The following is a 19,343-nucleotide window of genomic DNA, read 5'->3' on the forward strand; positions in this document are numbered from 1 at the left end:
TCTACTCCGTAAGTCAGAGAGAACGGGGTCTCGTGGGTGGCCGTCCTGGGCGTAGTGCGGTAAGCCCAGAGGACGCTAGATAGTTCGTCCAACCAGTTAGACTGGGCTAGCTCCAACCTAGTCTTTAACCCCTGCAGAATTGTTCGGTTAACGTTCTCCACCTGACTGTTGGCCTGGGGGTGTCCGACCGAGGTGAAGTGCTGGTTAATCCCTAACTCGGCGCACCAGTTTTTGAAGGGATTTTCAGCAAACTGTCCCCCGTTGTCGGATATTAGGACATGCGGGATTCCAAAGCGGCAGACTATGCTTTTCCAGAAGAACTTCTGAATTGCTCTGTCGGAGATAGTGGCCAGGGGTTCGGCTTCCATCCACTTTGTGAAATAGTCGATGGCCACCACGAGGTGTTCGTACCTGCCCGCAGCTCGGGGGAAGGGACCCAAGAGGTCTATCCCCCACTGGGCGAAAGGCCAAGGACTGTGGATGGGGACCATCTCCTGGTTGGGTTGGTGGCGCAGCGGGGCATGCACCTGGCATGCTCGGTATTTTTGAACCAGAGCAGCCGCATACTTTTCTGCTTTACCACCTCTACCAGAACTTCCTTGTTCAGGTGCGCAAACGAGGAGGATGCCAGCTTTGACAGGACGTCTGCACGCTTGTTCTGCGATCTAGGCACCCGCTCGATCTCAAATGTATTAAACAAGGCTGTCGCCTCCTGTACCTTGGCCAGATATTTCTTCATGATCTCCTCCTTGGCCTCGTATTTCCCGCGAACTTGGAGGACGACGAGTTGAGGGTCGCTCCGAACTTTGATGGCGGTCACACCCATCTGGTGGGCTATCCGCAATCCTGTGAGCAGGGCCTCGTACTCGGCTTCATTGTTGGACGCGGGGAAGTCGAATCGGAGGGCATATGTCAGCTCCTCCCCGGTTGGCGAGATAAGCAGCAGGCCAGCTCCGCTTCCTTCCTTGCTCGAGGCTCCGTCCACGAATAGCACCCACGGCTGCCCAGGTACAGGCGGAGAGCTCAGTCCGCCCGTGGACGAACTAGCCCCTTCAGCGAGGAAGTCGGCCAAAGCCTGTGCCTTAATAGCAGTGCGGGGTCTATAGCCGATGTCGTGCTCGGCCAACTCGACGGCCCACTTGGTCATCCTGCCCGAGACCTCGGGCTTGGTGAGTATCTGCCGCAGAGGCTGATCGGTCATGACGACAATGCTGTGGGCCTGGAAATAAGGTCGAAGCTTACGAGCAGCGTGCACCAAGGCCAGGACCAGCTTTTCAGCTGGCGTGTACCGCGTTTCCGGACCTTGTAAGGCGCGGCTAACATAATATATTGGCCTCTGAGCCCCCCCTGTCTTCTCGCACCAGAACCGCGCTGACGGCCTCGTTGCAGGTGGACAAGTACAGGAACAAGGTTTCTCCCTGTTGCGGGGCGGTCAGGGTGGGCAACTCGACCAAATACGCCTTTAGGTCGGTAAAGGCCTTTTCGCACTCCTCGGTCCACTGAAAGTCCTTGGGCGCTTTCAGGATTCGGAAGAAGGGGAGCCCACTCACCGCGGAACGCGATAAGAATCTGTTCAGGGCTGCCATCCTCCCCGTGAGTCGCTGGACCTCCTTCACATTCCGTGGAGGGGCCATGTCCATGATGGCCTGGAGTTTTTCGGGGTTTGCCCGGATTCCTTCTCGGGAGACCAAGAAACCGAGGAACCGGCCCGACCTAACTCCGAAGGTGCACTTCTTTGGGTTCAGCCGCATCCGGCTCTCCCGCAGGATGTCCAAGATCTCCCTTAGGTCCGGAACGAGCCGATGGTCGGTTCGGCTTTTGACGATCATGTCGTCCACGTAGACCTCCATGCTTTTGCCGATCTGATTTTGGAACAACTTGTTGACCAGGCGCTGGTAGGTGGCTCCAGCGTTTTTCAGCCCAAAGGGCATGGTCCGGTAGCAGTAGGTTCCCTCCTCAGTGATGAAGGAAGTCTTCTCCCGGTCCTCCTCAGCCATCTCTATCTGGTGTATCCCGTAAAAGCATCCAGGAAATACAAAACGTCAAAACCAACAGTAGCATCTACTAACCTGTCGATTCTCGGCAAGGGGAAGCAGTCCTTCGGGCAGGCTTTATTGAGATCTGTAAAGTCGACGCACATCCTCCAGGACTGGTCCTCCTTCTTTACCAGAACAGGGATGGCCAGCCAGGTCGGGTAGTAGACCTCCATGATGATTGTGGATTCCAGCAGCTTTCCGACCTCCTTCCTGATCACCTCATTTCTCTCTGGAGCGAAGTTCCTCTTCTTCTGCTTCACTGGCTTGAAGCGAGGGTCTATGTTGAGGTGGTGGACGGCCAGGTCGGTCGGAATCCCGGGCATGTTTTCTACCGTCCAAGCGAAAACCTGTGCGTACTCCCTCAGGAGGGCCTTCAAGTCATCCTTCTCTTTGGGCCGTAGCGACGCTCCGATGCGGATTACCTGGTCAGGCCTGTCCTCCTTCAGTGGGAACTCCTCGATCTTATCCTGAGTGCCCAGCTGCCGAGCCTCTTCCCCTGGAATATAGGGTTCCAAGCTGGTCGTCTGAGCGACCACCTTCTCGTGTCCCCGGAGCAAGATTAGGTAACAAGTTCGGGCCACCTCCAGATCTCCATGCACCTCGGCTATTCCTCCCGAGGTGGGGAATTTGACGCTAAGGTGGAGTTTGGAGGGAATAGCTCGGAGGGCGTTCAAAGCAGGCCGACCCAGGAACACATTGTAAGAGGACTGTTGCTTGACCACCACGAAATTGACGGGTATGGTCCGGTACTTGGGGGCTTGCCCTACCGTGACCATCAGGGTTATCATTCCCTCCGGGTTGATAGGTGGTCCGGTGAAACCCACCAGGGGTGTTTGAATCGGGGTCAGCTGTCCGTCCTTCAAACCGAGCTCCTTGAACACCCGATAAAACATAATGTCGACCGCACTCCCTTGGTCGACGTACACCTTCTTCACCCGATAGTTGTTGGTCACAACATCGATGACGATGGCCTCATGGTTCCCTGATGTTAGGGGAACCGCGTCCCTCAGCCCGAAGGTGATCTCCTCGTTTATGCGCAGGCGCTTTAGGGAGTTGTCCCCCTCCGGGGGACGTCGCTTGTTCTTCCGAGCTGCATGGCTGTCCCCCCCGTGGGACCGCCGGCAATGGTGATTATCACCCCTGCCCTGCCAAGTTCTGGGCGTCCTGGTCGGGGGAGTAACCCCGGGGTGCGTCGCGCCGATCAGGTCGGTCACGACGCTGGCCCTCGCCTCTTTCTCCACGGTAGGTGCGTCCCGACTCCTGGCCTGGGCGACCTTGCTTTACAAATCGCCCCAGGAAACCGCGTTGGACAAGATCTTCGATTTCCTTCTTTAGGGCCTAGCACCCCTCAGTGTCGTGCCCAACGTCCCTGTGGAAGGCACAGTACCGGTCTTGGTTCCTTTTATTCCGAGATGTCCCCATTTTAGGCGGCCGGTCTCCCAGGCCCTCCGCCTCCATGACAGCCAGGATCTGGGCCCTGGGCCGAGTCAGGGGGGTATAGCCTTTTCCGGGATCGGCGGCGGAGCAGGGGCTTTTTCCTTCGAGAGCCGGTCAAACACATTTTTCTTGGCCGGGGCATCCTTACATTCGGCGGGGTTTCCCCGCCCCCTCCGATCTCCGAGCTCCCGGTCTGACTCTCGTTTCAGGCGGCCGGCCTCCTCTGCGTTGGCGGCGGCGTGAGCCCGGGTCAAGAGTTCTCGCAGATTCTTGGGGGGCTGTTCGACAAGCTTGTAGTAGAGCTCCTCTACCCTCAACCCGTTCATGAAGGCAGCCATGACCACCTTTTCATTCTTGTCCCTGATCTGCAGGCTTTCTGTATTGAAGCGCGTCATGAAATTCTTCAGAGACTCGTCCGGCTTCTGCTTGATGGCTATCAGATGAGCTGCGTTCTTCGAGTAAGTCTTCGAGGAGACGAACTGGGCGGCGAACTGTCTGGCCAGCTCGGTGAAACTCCGGATAGACCCCGGTGCTAGGCCTTGGAACCAGAGCCGGGCCTTACCCTTCAGAAACATGGGGAAAGTCTTGCAACGGAGTGCATCCGCGGCGGTTTGAAGACGCATGTGCGTCAGGAAGACCGAGAGGTGGTCTTCCAGGTCAGTCGAACCATCGTACAGCTCGATGTTCGAGATTTTAAACCTCCGAGGTAACGGGTAGTCTTTTACCTCTCAGGTGAAGGGCGAGGCTGCGTAGTTGTCCTCGTACAGTTGTGGTCGCAGGATCTGTTCGAGCTCATCCCGGACGAGCTGCCATTGGGGAGGGTCCCGCGGCCGGCTCTTGATAGACCGGGTAGGGGAGCGCTCCGGCTCGTTCCGCGCAAGCTTCCACTAGGAGGGATTCTTCAGTCGGCCCCCAGCGGACCGGTTGCGAGAATATCTCTTACTGTCCCCGACCACCGAGGCCCGCGGCCTGGGAGGAGTCCACGGCCGTTTCCTCCTAGGGGGCTGGTCCCGGGACTCATCCTCCGAGGGAATGGGGAGCGACTCCCTCTCCTTCCCCTTCGCTTTAGAGGTCTGCGCACCCCCGGCCTCACTCCCCTCCTTCGCCTGCCGGATTATGTCCTCCAGCATGGAGAGATTCTCGGTTACAAACTGATAGATCTGCTGTTTTCGTTCCCCTGAAAGGGTCGAGCCCCCGCCGCCACGGGCTGCCTCGGTCTCCAACCGCCGGGATCCCTCACCGGTTCCGGGATCAGTGTTATCCATGGTTCGCTTGGAACGCATTCTCGCCATCAACACAAATACTCGTATCTTCGTTCCCACAGACGGCGCCAACTGAAGAAGTACGGAACTTCCCCGGACCGAGCTGACCTGATGAGCTCGGGGTGCTGATGGAAGAGCTGATTCCAAGCCTGCAAGATAAATAGGAGGGTAAACTGGCAGGGGCCCCGAGGTGGTCCCCGAGGGCACTCCGACGGTCAAGTTAGTTTTCCGGTGAGAGGGGAGTGTACTAACAGAAAAGCATTCGCGAGTGAATTGCCAATAGTGAGCGTACCTTGTACAGTTGGTATGTGTTACCATTTATACCCGCTTAGGAGTCCGACCTCCGTACGTTCCGGGACTTGCCCTGGATAGCTCCCAATCCCCCGCTGAGGGGGATTCTCCCCGCCCTCTGCGGGGTAGCTCTCGGGAGCCTCCCGGAGCCCTAGTCGCCGTGCGCCCTGGGCTGGTTCCCCATGGGCCCGGGGTGCAAGCCCAACTCGGATCAACCCTGGGCTGCCACGTGTACAGGCCCAGGACGGGGCCTCTGCATATTCAAAATTATTTTTTTTTCCTCCCTCTCTTTTGGTAACAATGGATGTGAAGTTTTACATGCACAGGAGATCGATTTTCAGAAGATTATATAATGGGTCTTGTGGACGGACAAAAGAAGCATCCCCAGCTAGCAGTGCCTGCAAATTTGAAAATTCACAAGAGCATCCCCAGTTCGGCTGTGAAATGAGGACGGAACCAATCATACTCATTCACAAGATCTCTAGACGGTCATTAAGAATCAAAGAAGCTGATAGCTTTTACTTTTCTTGTGATTGCTTCTTGTTGGTGCCTCTGCATCTCTCTCCCAAGCAAGCCCACACAAATACACTAAGATATGATCAAACAATAACTCTTGAGACCCTATAACCATTATTAAGTTTAATCTTATTTAATATTCGATTGCTAATTTATTCTTGGATAAAGTTTGTACATACTGACAGTGCATACACAAGTGGAACAGGATGCATGATAGCTTATCACAATTTAAATTTAAATATTTTATTTTACAAATATGATATATATATATATCTAACCCCACTTGTGTGTATACTGTTAATGTATATAAAATTTATTTTTTTTTCTTATAATTGGTATTATTTTCTAGTACTATTAAGCTGAACTGGCTCAATGATTTGCGGTGGTCATAGAAAGAGGAGGAATCGCAAAGGTGCAAGCCTCAAGAAAACCTACCAGCAGAAGCTGATGCATTAATAATAGAGGCAAAGCCAAATGGAGCTGAGGATGACCAATTGCCCTCCCGACTTTGAGAAATTTTTATTTTAGGCATGGAGCTTTTGAAAATTTTTAAGTTGTCCTTTTTTGCACCCTTGAAATATTTAAAATTCTCATTCTTATCAAAGTTGCCCCTAATATTTTTGAAATTCTCTTTCTTGTCTATATTGTCCCCTCTAAAATTTTTTAAAGTCTCTTTCTTATTTTGACTTGGGACTTGGACTTTTATTTATGGGGTGCTCGTTTTTTTGAACTTTTGTGTTCTATCAAAGTCCAACAACTACAGCTAATTCTTTGCTACTATAATTAAGTTGGTTGATGGGCTTTTTCTTTTTTGTCAAATTAAAAGGAACCTTAGTTGGTTCAACTTAAAAACAAAATGACTAATCCAACTAGAAACTAAAGTAACACTCTTCCTCTTCTAAGAATCGTCACCTCCAGCAGTCGCTCTACAAGTTCTACCCATTTCCTCTTTTTTTCTCCTCTTCTCTTCTATCCTCTTTTTTTACACTATTGGTGGTGAAAACGATAATGAAGTTATGCTCAATAGATAAAGAAACACACTTGTTTTTCCCTTCCACTTCTACCTTTAGTTTTCATATCCATGATTTTTTCTACCATTTCATTGCACTTAATTTTACAAATCCTATCAGATTTCTTTTGGAGTTGGGAAAGTTAAACTCTTCTTTGTTCAATTTTAGATATTGGATAGATTTGTTCATAATTTTGTTGATTCTTTATTTTTTTAGGAAATACTTTTTCTTTTATTTGGTAGATGAATTGGAGGGTACTAGACCAGTAAATCTTCCCTAGATGACATTACAAAATTTAGGATTTTTGTGTTGATTTTACACACACTACAAGAATTTTGGTCATCAGTGATAACTACTTTTCGTCACAAATAATCAAAAAGTCGTCACTGATGACCATTATTGACAACATTTCAGTTGTCGCAAGGTCGTCACTGAATCTCCGTCGGTAAAAGTATACAGTGACGACTTTAAAGTCGTCAGTAAATAGAACCTTTTTTATGACAATCTATGTCGTCAGTAAAAGATGAAATTATACAGTGACAACCTTAGAGTCGTCACTGAATGAAACTTTTAATGACAACATATGTCATCAGTAAAAGCTATAAATCTAGTGACAACACCTTCTCTTGTCAGTGATGCAAGTGATGCATGAAGGGATGATAGTGAGGGCATAGGGGAATTAGTGACGACTTTGTTGTCAATAAACCCCTGATCAACTGTGACAACATTCCCTTATCAATAGACAGTTTTGATTGAGTGACAATAACAATTGTCAATAAAGACATCCTGCCTAGAAAAAATACTACTCATTTACAACACCTTACACATGACTTTCCTACTACAATAATATCTAAAAAATGAAAATATCAGCAATGTTTAATAAATAACAAATGTAGGCACCGTTACAATAGAATATGCCAAAATAATATATTAAATATTCAAATGTCATAAATAAGTGCAACATCATAGTACAAATAGTTTCATAAGTTTGAGTAGAACAAATACTACTCATATAAGTCAAGGTTGCACTAAAAAACATATTCCAAGTCCCAAAACATTTCCTACGCTTCTGAAACATTTTCTAAACTTAAGACAGCACTATAACCACAGTTTTTGAGCCGACATGTAAGCCGTACTGCTAATCTTCTTCGAAACCTCCAAAATGAGCAATATATCTGCAATAAAGTAGTAAAGTTATTAGTAAAGTTATCAGGTGACAAAAGCAAAACAGTCTCTAATTGCTAAATAAACAATAAAAGTAACAAGCATTCACTAATCTGATACCACCGTAATGAATGCAGCAATTGCAGCAGAAATAGAGTGATAAGGGGGAGAGAAACTAGACTTGAGGAAGAAGAAAGAGAGATATTATTCAAAATGATATTTCCATGTTGCCCAATCCAGATTTCTGCATTCTTATACAGCTCAAGAATAACAAAATAACTACTTGATTGTTGGCTCAGCACAACAGTCTAACTAACAAGGAAGATTCCCTTTAACTACATGAAGGAAATACATTTCGCATGTACTAAACTGGTATTCTTCAAGTGAAATACTATACTAGAAATACATTAATTCTTCAAGTTGAAACTGACAATCCACTGCAGAGAGACCAAATAGTACTATACTGGTATTAAAGGCTAGACGGACACAAATTAATGGAAGGGGAGAAGATGGAGAAGGGGAGAGTATGTGTAACAGGTGAGCAAGGAGGACTAGGTAGGTATGTGGCAGTTCTTCTCATGGCTGGTAAGACATAACAAAACTGTTTACCCCAATGAAGAAAAAGCAATCTTTAGAACTGAAGTCTGTAGAGCTGAATCGGATTCCACCCTGCATGCCATCCGGAGGATTGTAAATGGATTGATGGTCTGTGGAAAAAAAAATTAGTGCACAGGAGTGTGTGTAGGAGGAAAGAGTTGGTGGATTGGATTGATGATCCGAATTTGATTGCTGAAGACATCGATGGGGTAGAAAAATCTTGTTTCTGCAAATTTTGCCTGGATGTCAAGAAATGATATGTTTTTGCTGCAATGGATGGAAACAGGGAAAAACTGGGAACTGTGATAATTGCAGGCCTTATCTACTACACAAGATGCCTTGGTTGACTACCAAAGAACGAGGAGTGTTAACGGTTGTAAAGAGGAGGTTTGTCACAAATGAAGACCAATTTTGGCATCAGCAATGTTTCTTTAATCTGTCAAAATACTGTCAAAGATGAATAAATCTTCTGTTTTGTTCGTCCATCACTACTATACTACCACTCTGCTATACAAGAGGAATATTCTTTTTAGAATAGTCACGTAATCAAATCAGTAATCTTACAATACAAGTCAGCGATTGATAAAATGTTCACGTAATCAAATGCAGTATTCTCCCAACCCAACACAAGTCGGAGATTGATTAAATTGTTCACTTAACTCTTGGGACTGTATATCTTGTTCCGTCAAAAGTTTTTAGCTAACTCATTGGCCATGAAAAGTTTTTAGCTAACTCATTGGCCAAATGACAATAATAATCTTTTCTATTCTTTAGCCCTTCTGTGCTCCTCAAATTAATATCATGAAATAGAAACACTATTGAAGCTTTTTTTTTGTGTAATGTTATTGTTTCATGATAACAAAGCTATGATAAAGCCACAAATGTACTCCCAGGATCAAAACACCATCTGATTAGAACCTTGTGTTGACAGAAGTAATTCTTAAATGTCCCTCCTCAGTCTTGATATTACAAGTTAATATTGTCACCTACCAATAACTAATTTGCAATAACTTATGTTAACTTTAAACCATAGCAGCCATTATATCTATTTAGACAAGTATATATAGTTGAAAAATTGCTTACCAATCAGTTCGTTCAGATGTGCCTTCATCGAAATGGATAGGAACAAAAGGTTCCGAAATGGGACTCAAATCAATATTCAACATTAATTGGTTCACATTTTCCACAAGTCAACATCCCATTTTTTTTAATCTGGATTTGCTTTGAAAGCAAATTGATACACAAATCCAAGATAAAAATAAGAAGAAAACGAGTGAAATATTTCCTCAATAAGGACAGTCTTCATCCAGCATTTGCTGTGATTGAGTTATTTTGGGCCATAGTAGCACCATCAAAACTATAAGTTCTTTAGAAAACCATTAAACTTTCCTATTTCATCCTAAAGTTCATGAAAAATCTATCCACAAATCAAATGAAAACATACCAAGGAAAAATAATATGTCAAAAGGATAAAAATGATTAATCTTTTCAATCTTATGGGCCATAGTAGCACTAAACCCAAATTAAGGGGTTAAAGTACAATTTTTTGAACATTCCCATGCAAAATGCATGCAAAATGCTACGACCCAGCTTCTGCAGCAACAAACAAAAAAAAAACAACTTCCAGCATGCTAAAAAGTGAATTCCCTATGATTTCATCCGCAAGCTTCATTCATAAACCTTCAGCAAGCGAAACTTTGAACTAACTTTAATTAAAACAAGACTAAACAACACCTGACAAGGCAATTATGCAAATTAACTGAGAAACAAACCTCTGCAACTACTTTCTATACTTCAGAAATTTTTTTCTTTTCTTCCCCAACCATTCTCATGCAATTTCTTTATTCAACTTAGATGCATTCATGCGAACAAACCAAGAAAAACTTGATTGATTTGTTAACTAAACAGAAAACACCGGAGCTTGGAATCAAAAAGAAAGAAGAAAGGAAAAAAAAGGACTGTCGAACACAGCCTACATCCAAGCAATCACAGCTTTGAATCACAGGCCCTTAAAACAAACTTAAATCATGGACAAGAGCGAAAACCACCCAAAGTTAGCAGCTCACATTACTTCAGTTTCACGGGAGAAACTGATACACCATATACATAAGCTCCCCATCAAAAGATACAAAGCACAGCTTTAAGAAAGAACAAAGGAGCATCCAAAACTTCAGGTTCCTAAAATTTCCTAAAGGTTTCTGGGCTCCGGCAGACCGAAGCTTTCTTTGCTCCCACAAAGCAAGCTCTTTCTGCTGCAACAATTGCAGCTCAAACCCAAACAGATTCAGCAGCCAAACCGACATTAACTTTCGTAAACTCATAATCAAAATGCCATGTTGTACATACAAGAGGATAAGAGCTAACAAAGTGAAAGTTTGCAAATTCTAATTCATTCAAAAGGTCTCCACCAGTTCTGAATTTACCTATGGGAGTTCACTTAACAAGTTAACACTCACACTTGGTCGGCATTATGAAAAGGAAAACAGCAGTGAAAGTCTTGTTTCATGGTAAAGCAAGTCAAAATCTCTCAAACGGGCTCTTAAGCAAAACTCCACAGAAACGTAAGAAAACAGTTACTTAAACAAGTGAATGAACAGGAGCACAACAGAAGGTAGCAGGCTTACTGATTGCTGTTTTAAATCTTAGCATACTCATATATGAGATTATTATCAAACAACAAACCAACCAAAAAGGAAATTCAAACCATTCCAGAAACTTCAACAATTCAAAATATCAAAATTTTTATTGCTGCAATAGAGAATAGGGCTCTAATCTGTCTACATTGTTGCAGCAGGACAAGGAGCACCGTCCTTGTTGCAGCAACTCTCAGCTACTGGAATTGCTCGCATAACAGCGAGGGAATGGGAAAAGAGGACAGTGTGCCTTTAGTTCAAGGCTAATGACTTTCTAAACACAGCCCTGATAGCTGATATGTTCATAGTATCCCACTCCAGTTGCAAACGAAAACAAGATTATCAAATGAAACCACAACTTTAGCAATCCCAGAAAGAAAAGACTGCTGCAACAAGCCGATAACTTCGAGCTTGTCGCAGCGCATCCTTCGATTGGACTCCAAAGGCCCTAACAGACCCAGGTTATGCAAATAAGGACCAAAGATGTAGTCTTTGGCTTACCAGATTGGAGAAAGTTAAAACCTTTGGATCAAACAACAAACACAGCATCACATCAAACGCTATCTTAGCGACCGAAAGGCCAAAAAAGATTAAAAAAAAAAAAAGTACCGGAAACAGTTGCAACAAGCAAAAGGTTTCATCTTGTTGCAGGGGTTCTAACAAAACCATTAATCACTACCACAAGTAAAGGAATGGAACGTTGAAACAGGAAATTTATGTGATTTTTCTGATTTTGCCCTGTCAAAACATAAGAGGGCAACCATAAACATCCAACGAAAGACCTCATGGGTTCATCATAGACTGTACCAAGAACCTTAAAATCATAAGTATGGCAAGGCTACCTCGTCATCGTCAAACAGATAGATAAGAAGTAACATACCTGGACAGCAAAAAGGAAACGGATTGGAAAGATCTTTAGCGGACAGAGTTGCCCTTCAACGATGATGGAAACCGATGATGGAAAGCGATGGTTTTCTCCTTCACTCGCTGCTTTCCCTTTCCTTTTGCTTAGAATTTCTCAGCCTTACTCTCGGCTCTCTCGGTTTCTCTTCTCAGTTTTTCCTTCTTGTTTCAGTCTTTTTCCTCTCAGCTCCAACACCTTGCTCCCCTGTGCTTCCTCGACATAAATAGAGGGGGCAAAAGATTGGAAAAAAAAAGGAGAAAAGCAAATGTAGTAGGGATTTGGAAAAATTGGGGAAAATGTAGTAGAATATTAGGGATTTGGAAAAATTGGGGAAAATGTATAGGAAGCTCTGTTTCAGCTCAGTGCAGAAGCTTGTTTGTGTTTCAGACCAAGTGTTCCGTTGCTTTTGTTTTCAGATTGTGTTCCGCTGCTTTGGTCTTTGCTTTGCTTTGGATATTGTTTTTGTTGCGCGGCACTTTCCTATGATTTGATCAAAATTTTGACTTCACTCATTTTCCCCCCATTTGATACCAAAAATCATGTTTTTTTCTGGATTTGTAATATGGTTTGAACCATAGATTTTAATGCTATAGTATTATTCTTTATTTTTTAGCAAAAAATAAAAATTTTCATCAACATAGGTGGCAAAATTTGTTAATTTCATATAATTGAAAATGTACTTTTATAATTTGCTAATATTTTATACTAATTTCTTATAATTGCAGCACTAAAGAACATCATGTAATTCAAAATAATTAAACTCAAATTATATCGTTATAACATAGTTTCAATAAAAATAATCATTTTCCCAACATTTGAGACCAATCATCATGCTTTTTTTTTTATTTTTAATTTGGTTTGAAGCATAGATTTTATTGCTATAGTATTATTCTTTATTTTTTAGTACAAAAACACAAATTTTCATCAATATAGGTGGCAAAATTTGTTAATTACATATAAGTGAAAATATACTTTTGTTCTTTTTCAAACATTTATTTTAATGTTTAATTTTGTTTAAAACTATTGTACTAGTATAGATTTGCAAGACAAAACTTAAGTTCTCAATAGTTAAAAAATTCATTACAGAGAAAACACAAAGTAGTAGTTGCAAAGTGTGTATAAATTACAGATATTTTAATGTGTATAAATTACAGTTTATTTTAATGTTTAATTTTGTTTGAAACTATTTTACTAGTATAGATTTGCAAGACATAGATTTATGGGTAATTTCTTTTTTTTTTTTGCTTTCACATATTTAATTTATGTTAAATACAAAACCTACCAATTTCCCTCTCATAAAAATATTAGTGCAACACTTTTTGAATTTTATTTACAAACATTTATGTATTTAACATAAATTAAATGATTCAGAGTGAAATGCCCATAAAGAGCAGAATATTTGTTCATGTAATGGAGGAAACCCACAAAGAGTTGGTACTTTATGGGCCATTTCTTTTTTTAAAAAAATTTAATTTATATTGAAAAGATAACCTACCAGTTTTCGTTTTGTAAGAAATCAGTGTAACACTTTTTGAATTTTACTTACAAACATTTATAAATTTATCATAAATTATATGTTTGAGAGTAAAATGCCCATAAAAAGTTGGTACTTTGAATAGATAATGCTCATTTGCCCATAAACTACACTCCCTGAAGGCTATTTTGTTAATTACTTTGTAGTACTTTGTTATTCCTTTGCTAATACTACTTGGCATGTAGTACAAAGGATAAATCTGGCATAAATTTCTTATTCCATTGATAAAAAGACCTGCCTGCTTTATAACTATTGTAATGAAAGATATATCTTTAGAGTTTATAACAAATTATTACTTAAGTTTGAGAAAATTATAAAATATTTATGCATAGTTTATCAAGATACCATTCGCAATTTTCTAATAAAAAAATAGGGACTAAATTGTAAAAGCTAGGGTGCCATAATAGAAATAATAAAATTGGTGTATTACATATGGGTGTTAAATTGCAAAAGTTAGAGTGCCATAGTAGAATTAATGAAATTAGTGAATTACATATGGGGCTAAATTACAAAAGTTAGGGAGTAATAATAGAATTAAAAAAATCGGTGTACTACATATGGGGCTAAATTGTAAAAGTTAAGGTATCATAATGGAATTTTTTACAACATTTGGGGCTAAATCGCAAAAGTTAGGGTGGCACAGTAGAATTAATGAAAGTGACTTAGAAATAAGTACTTTAAACAGTGACGATTAATTCTTGTCACTAAATCTGAATCGGTAGAGTGACAGTGACGATATTAGAAGTTGTCACTATATAGTTCATTTTAGTGACAACTTTTTCAAGGTCATCACTGAAGACTTAGTTGCTTTGAGCAATTATGACAACTTTCCTTGTCGTCACTAAACAACTACTTTTTGTGACGACTTTTGTCGTCACTAAAAATGTTGTCACTAATGAACATATTTCTTGCGGTGTAGTTTGTGACGAAAATAACGGGTCGTCACTAAACAGTTAGTTGCTTTGATGCAATTGTGACAACTTTAGGTGTCGCGACTAAAGATGTACCTTTTGTGACGACTTATTGTCATCACTAAAAATTGTTGTCACTAATAAATTTTTTTTATAGTGATCAGTGACGACAATTAAAAGTCGTCAGTAAATAGTCCAAGCAATAGTGATGATGTTCTTAATGTCGTCACTATTGTGTGTTCTAAACACTCCCGCACTCTTGCTAAATCTTGCCGGGAATTTACTAGTGACGACTTTTCTAAGTCGTCACAAATGAGTTGGCTCCCATTAGAGGTTTGTGACGAGTTAGAAAGTCGTCAATAAAGGATCCACTTTTGTGACAACTTTTTTTCGTCACAGAGAAAAGTTGTCACTGATGACCAATTTTCTTGTAGTGACATTTTTTCTTATTTGGTATTTTTTATTTTAAAAATAAAAAATCAATGACTCGGGATTGAACTGATTGAACCTGATCCGACTACTTTACTTGTTTAATCTTTTTTTTTTTTCCGGAAACGGTGGAAGTTAACTACTTTACTAGTTTAATCACTAGTCTGAGTTTCAAAACAATGGTTTTGTATGAGTGCAAGCACATTATCATTTGTGTCCCCACTCTTAACACGGAAGCCAAAAAAAATGAAATTATTATTGCTGGTTCACCGCCACGTCACATTATTATTTGGGGATCCCACCCCTATCAAGGAAAGGAAAAATGAAATTCATTGATGCTTTAGAAACCAAACCGCAGTGCCCAGATTTTCTCAATGCTCCGTTAAAGTTTAGGCTTGGTCATCGACAAATGTAGGGCAAATTTCACTTTATCACCTGCGATTTAGTGTTTTTTTACATAATCCCTTTATAGATTTAGAAACTATATATAACTCTCTTATGATTTAAATTAAAGTGTCAAAATTATGAAAATGATCATTTGTAATGGAGTCACCTAAAATATTAAAAATATCCTTACATAAAGTTAAAAATTATTTATTAACCAAGGAGGTTTATGTGTATATTTTGAAAACCTTAAGGGAGTTATATGATAAAGTTTTAAACCATAAAGGAGTTATATGATAAAACATAAAAACCATACGAGATTAGTGTATCATATATTTATAAGGGTAATTTAGATATTTGTAGAAGTTCTGCTACGAATGCCTATTTCCGTCACATTGACACTTTAATCCAAATCATAAGGGACTATATATAACTTTTGAAACCCTAGGGGGTTATATAAAAAATATTTAACCATAGGGGAATAAAATGTAATTTGCCCATAAATGTAAGAAGAATCTACAGTTCTAGAATAAAAATTTTTCATAAACCTAGTGAATGCCTGTGTTTTTGGCGGCGCCAATCTCGTCATGCATAGACTGCCCGGAATTAAAATAATATTCCCTTATGTCACTAAGAAAGCAGTTTATCCTTTTTTTCCACCACAAGTTCGTAATTTTTTTTAATCTTATTTTTAAGGAAAACTCTAAATCTTATAGAGAAAAAGGGAAATAAAAAGTTTAATAAGCCTGTGTTATGTAATTTGCCCGGAATTAATTTAGTAAGAAGTTATGCATGAATTCGTCACATTGAATAACGCTAATTTTCTTCCTCATATTCTTCTAATGTTAATTTAGAGTCAAAATCAAGTAAATCTTCCGTAGAGCTGAAAATGTTTTTTGATTTTTGATTTTAAAAAAAAATATCCAGTATAAAAGGATACTTCTTTTTGTCTTGGAGAATTGGTCAAATTGGTAAGGTGGAAGTGAGAAAATGTGAACTGCATCAGTTGGGGTTGATCTCGTGATGGTATATATGAACATTATCCATTACGGCTAGTACAGGTAGTACTCTTTCTCTGTCCCTCGTATATTTTGGGAGAATTACATACAGTTTTTCGAGATGTAATTAATCATTCAAGGTGATGTATGACGAATTTCATTATGTACGACACGTGGCTTCTGTTAAGAAAAGTACTCATTTATGTACTTCCATTTTATTGAACATCATGATTCACTATCTCATGAATCACGTACTGATATATTACTTGGCATGGTTATATCCCACCCTCGAGGAAACCGAAATACATACTAAAAAGGGCATATATTAATATTATACCCATCATTTAGTACTCGTTTAGAGTACTATATCTTGTAAACTCCTTTACCAAACCCCAATTCGTGCTTAGCCGGCCAAGTACAAAAGTATGAAGTTCCATCTTTAAAGTGAAGAGTGCAGCCGTTAGCGAAGCAGCAATTGGTGCAGTCTGTGTAGGTCTTCTCTCCATCGCAGTCCACGTACTCGATCCCAATTATGCAATAGAGTGGGCAAATTTGGTCAGGCCCCGGCCTGACGGCCGTGACCTCCACATTTGCTCCCAGAAGGATCATCCCTGTTTTCAGTACCAAAATCATTTTAAATCAATTGAGAGATGGGATGAATTAGTTTTCATTTTTTGATATATATATATATATATATATATATATATATATATAGATGGGATGAATAGTTCTCTTTTTTTTTTTTTTTTTGAAACTGCCCCAACAGGTTTAACCATTGCAACAGGTATACCAAAGAATAAAATTGTACATACCACAAAAAAGAATAACCATTGCACCAATCTTGTTGACTGCCATGATTTCCTTGTCTTCCAAAGTTTGCCTTTGATTTGAGATGGCTTTGGGCTTATATAGACCGAGAAGGGGAAAGAGTGAGAGTCTCTGATCGTGCCACCAGCAGGAGCAATTATTGTGGGACCAGTCCATCCTAAATTATTGTGCTTCAACAGAATTTTGGGACTCGTCCTTTGTAAATTATTGGAAGCCACAACATTACTTTCTTGCTTGCATGCTTTGCTAGATTTTAAATGATTCTTTCATATTGTTGATTATATACCACACACATATATATATATATATATGGTATGGATAAGGGTACCTCCCGAAAGGACCACAGTGAAAGAACCTTTTTCTTTGTTAAATATATCGACTTTTGCGAATTTCCGTTGATGGCTTTAATCTTGCATGTGAATTTCTATACAAAAAGTAGTATATGTCGTTCGTGAAGTAGCACTTTCAGTTTGAGCATTCAGCACATGGGTGCACCAAACTCAATAAAATAGTTGCCAAGTATTTTAAAATTCCGTTAAATTTTTGGAGGAGTTTGATATTTTATAATTTGGAGGAGTTTGACAATTAAATAGTTGTCAAGCTTACAACACAAGTGTGATATTTTATTATCGTTCATATGGGTCTTATGCATAATAATTGTGTGTTTTGATATAAAATTTTATAAAAAATTCACAAAAAATTACAAGATATTCAAGAAGTATTACATCATTCTGGTCCAGGCTCGAAGTCCCTCAAATTGATGCTAACGTCACCGTACCCCATGAATGCGACTATTCTTACCTTATCTCACAGAATTTTGGGACCAGTCCGTCCTACATATTATACTTCCAAATAATTTTGGGACCAGTCCATCTTAATTAAATTATTGTCCTTCCTGGTCCATCCCAGTGTTTTAAAGAATTGGATCGGATTAACGGGTTTGATCGGTCGGGCCGTGAACTGGCAATGATAACAGTCTACTTCTGTGAGAAAAATGAAAAGTTAAAAAAAAAAAAAAAACCAATCAAAGTTGGTTAAAATCAGTGAATCGGAATAAACTGATTAAACTAGTCAAGTCTGATTTTTTGAATTTTGACTTCGAAGTTGGACTTTTTTCTATGGGCTGCTCACTTTTTTGAGCTTTTAAATGCTATCATCTGCTACTGTAATTAAGTTGGTTGATGGCCATTTTTCCTCAAATTATAAAAAAAAAAACTTAGTTAGCCCAATTGAAAAATAAAATGACTAATCTAACAAAAAACTAAAGAAACTCTCAATCCTCTTCCTCCTTTTAGAATCTTCACCTATCGGAGCCACTCTACAAGTTCTACTCATCTCCTCATTTTTTTAATATCTTTTTTCCCTCTTCTCTTCTGTCTTTTCTTTTACATTATTGACAGTGAAGACAATAATGAAGTTGAAATCGGCAGATAAAAAAGCACACTTGTTTACCCTTTCCTCTTCTATCTTTTGTTTTGATATTCATGATTTTTTCTACATTTTTTGGATTTAATTTTACAAATCCTATTAGATTTTCTTTTGAGTTGGGAAAGTTAAACTCTTCTTTGTTTAATTTAAGATGTTGAATAGATTTGCTCATATTTTTGTTGATTCTTTATTTTTTTATGAAGTATATTTCTTTTATTTGGTAGATGAATTAGAAGGTACTAGATCAATAAATCTACTCCAGAAGATATTACAAAATTTAGGATTTTTATGTTGATTTTACATATTTCTGATTATTTTTTATTTTTTAATTTTAAAAATAAAAAATAAACAAATAAATCAATGAACCGGGGATGAATTTGTTAAGCCGCTTGGATCATGATCCAGCCACTTTACCAGTTCGATCACCGATCCGAGTTTCAAAACAATGGTTTTTGTATCAAAACAATGAATTTGGTAACGGGAGCTTCTCCTCTTTTTGCTTGAATACAATCTTATCCTTCATGTTCCTCTATATAATCTTAGTTTGAGTATTCAACATAAGCATGTACCAAACTCAATAAAAATAGTTGTGAAGTCTGTTGAATTTCAATAAATTTTTGGACAAGTGTTTTTGGAGAGTTTGATGTGAGCAGTTTATCTTCTTGATTTTAATTTAGTTTGATATTGATATTCTGTGCTTTCCAATGAGATTGAAAGTCAATTAAAGTTTATAAAAATAATATAAAAGTTTTTACATGTTTTTATTGAAGGAGAAGATTAGTCGTAATACAACGATTTACATACTTAGCATCTCTTTTATTTTTAATAATCATGAGAACAAAACTTTTTGGCTGAGTATCACAAAAAAGTAATATGTACAGCATGCAATGCTCATTCTCTCATACTAGTTACCCTAAGTACAAGACAAAAGGAGCAAAAAACTTGTGACGCACGTTATCTTGATTATTTTATGTAAGCTAA

The 19,343-nt window shown here is 40.0% G+C and overlaps 2 protein-coding genes and 1 long non-coding RNA gene across 3 annotated transcripts; all 3 read right to left on the reverse strand.

The window, feature by feature from the left end:
• Positions 1 to 445: 445 nt before the first annotated feature.
• LOC113704795 (uncharacterized) lies at positions 446 to 1,997 on the reverse strand. The gene is made up of 2 exons (XM_027226668.2): positions 1,362 to 1,997; positions 446 to 1,219 (listed from the first exon to the last, which is right to left on the reverse strand). Exons 1-2 carry the CDS (start codon positions 1,995 to 1,997, stop codon positions 446 to 448), a joined length of 1,410 nt encoding a protein of 469 aa, XP_027082469.2.
• A 1,526-nt stretch (positions 1,998 to 3,523) lies between these two features.
• Positions 3,524 to 4,096, reverse strand: LOC140012787 (uncharacterized). Its single transcript, XM_072061093.1, has one exon. The coding sequence runs from the start codon at positions 4,094 to 4,096 to the stop codon at positions 3,524 to 3,526; it is 573 nt and encodes a 190-aa protein (XP_071917194.1).
• Positions 4,097 to 16,284: 12,188 nt separating this feature from the next.
• On the reverse strand, positions 16,285 to 17,008 carry LOC113704071 (uncharacterized). Its single transcript, XR_003451571.2, has 2 exons — positions 16,919 to 17,008; positions 16,285 to 16,717 (listed from the first exon to the last, which is right to left on the reverse strand). It is a non-coding gene; the product is annotated as an uncharacterized lncRNA (long non-coding RNA).
• Positions 17,009 to 19,343: the final 2,335 nt, after the last annotated feature.

The sequence above is a fragment of the Coffea arabica genome, chromosome 8e (genome assembly GCF_036785885.1).
Source record: "Coffea arabica cultivar ET-39 chromosome 8e, Coffea Arabica ET-39 HiFi, whole genome shotgun sequence".
Classification (NCBI taxonomy): domain Eukaryota; kingdom Viridiplantae; phylum Streptophyta; class Magnoliopsida; order Gentianales; family Rubiaceae; genus Coffea; species Coffea arabica.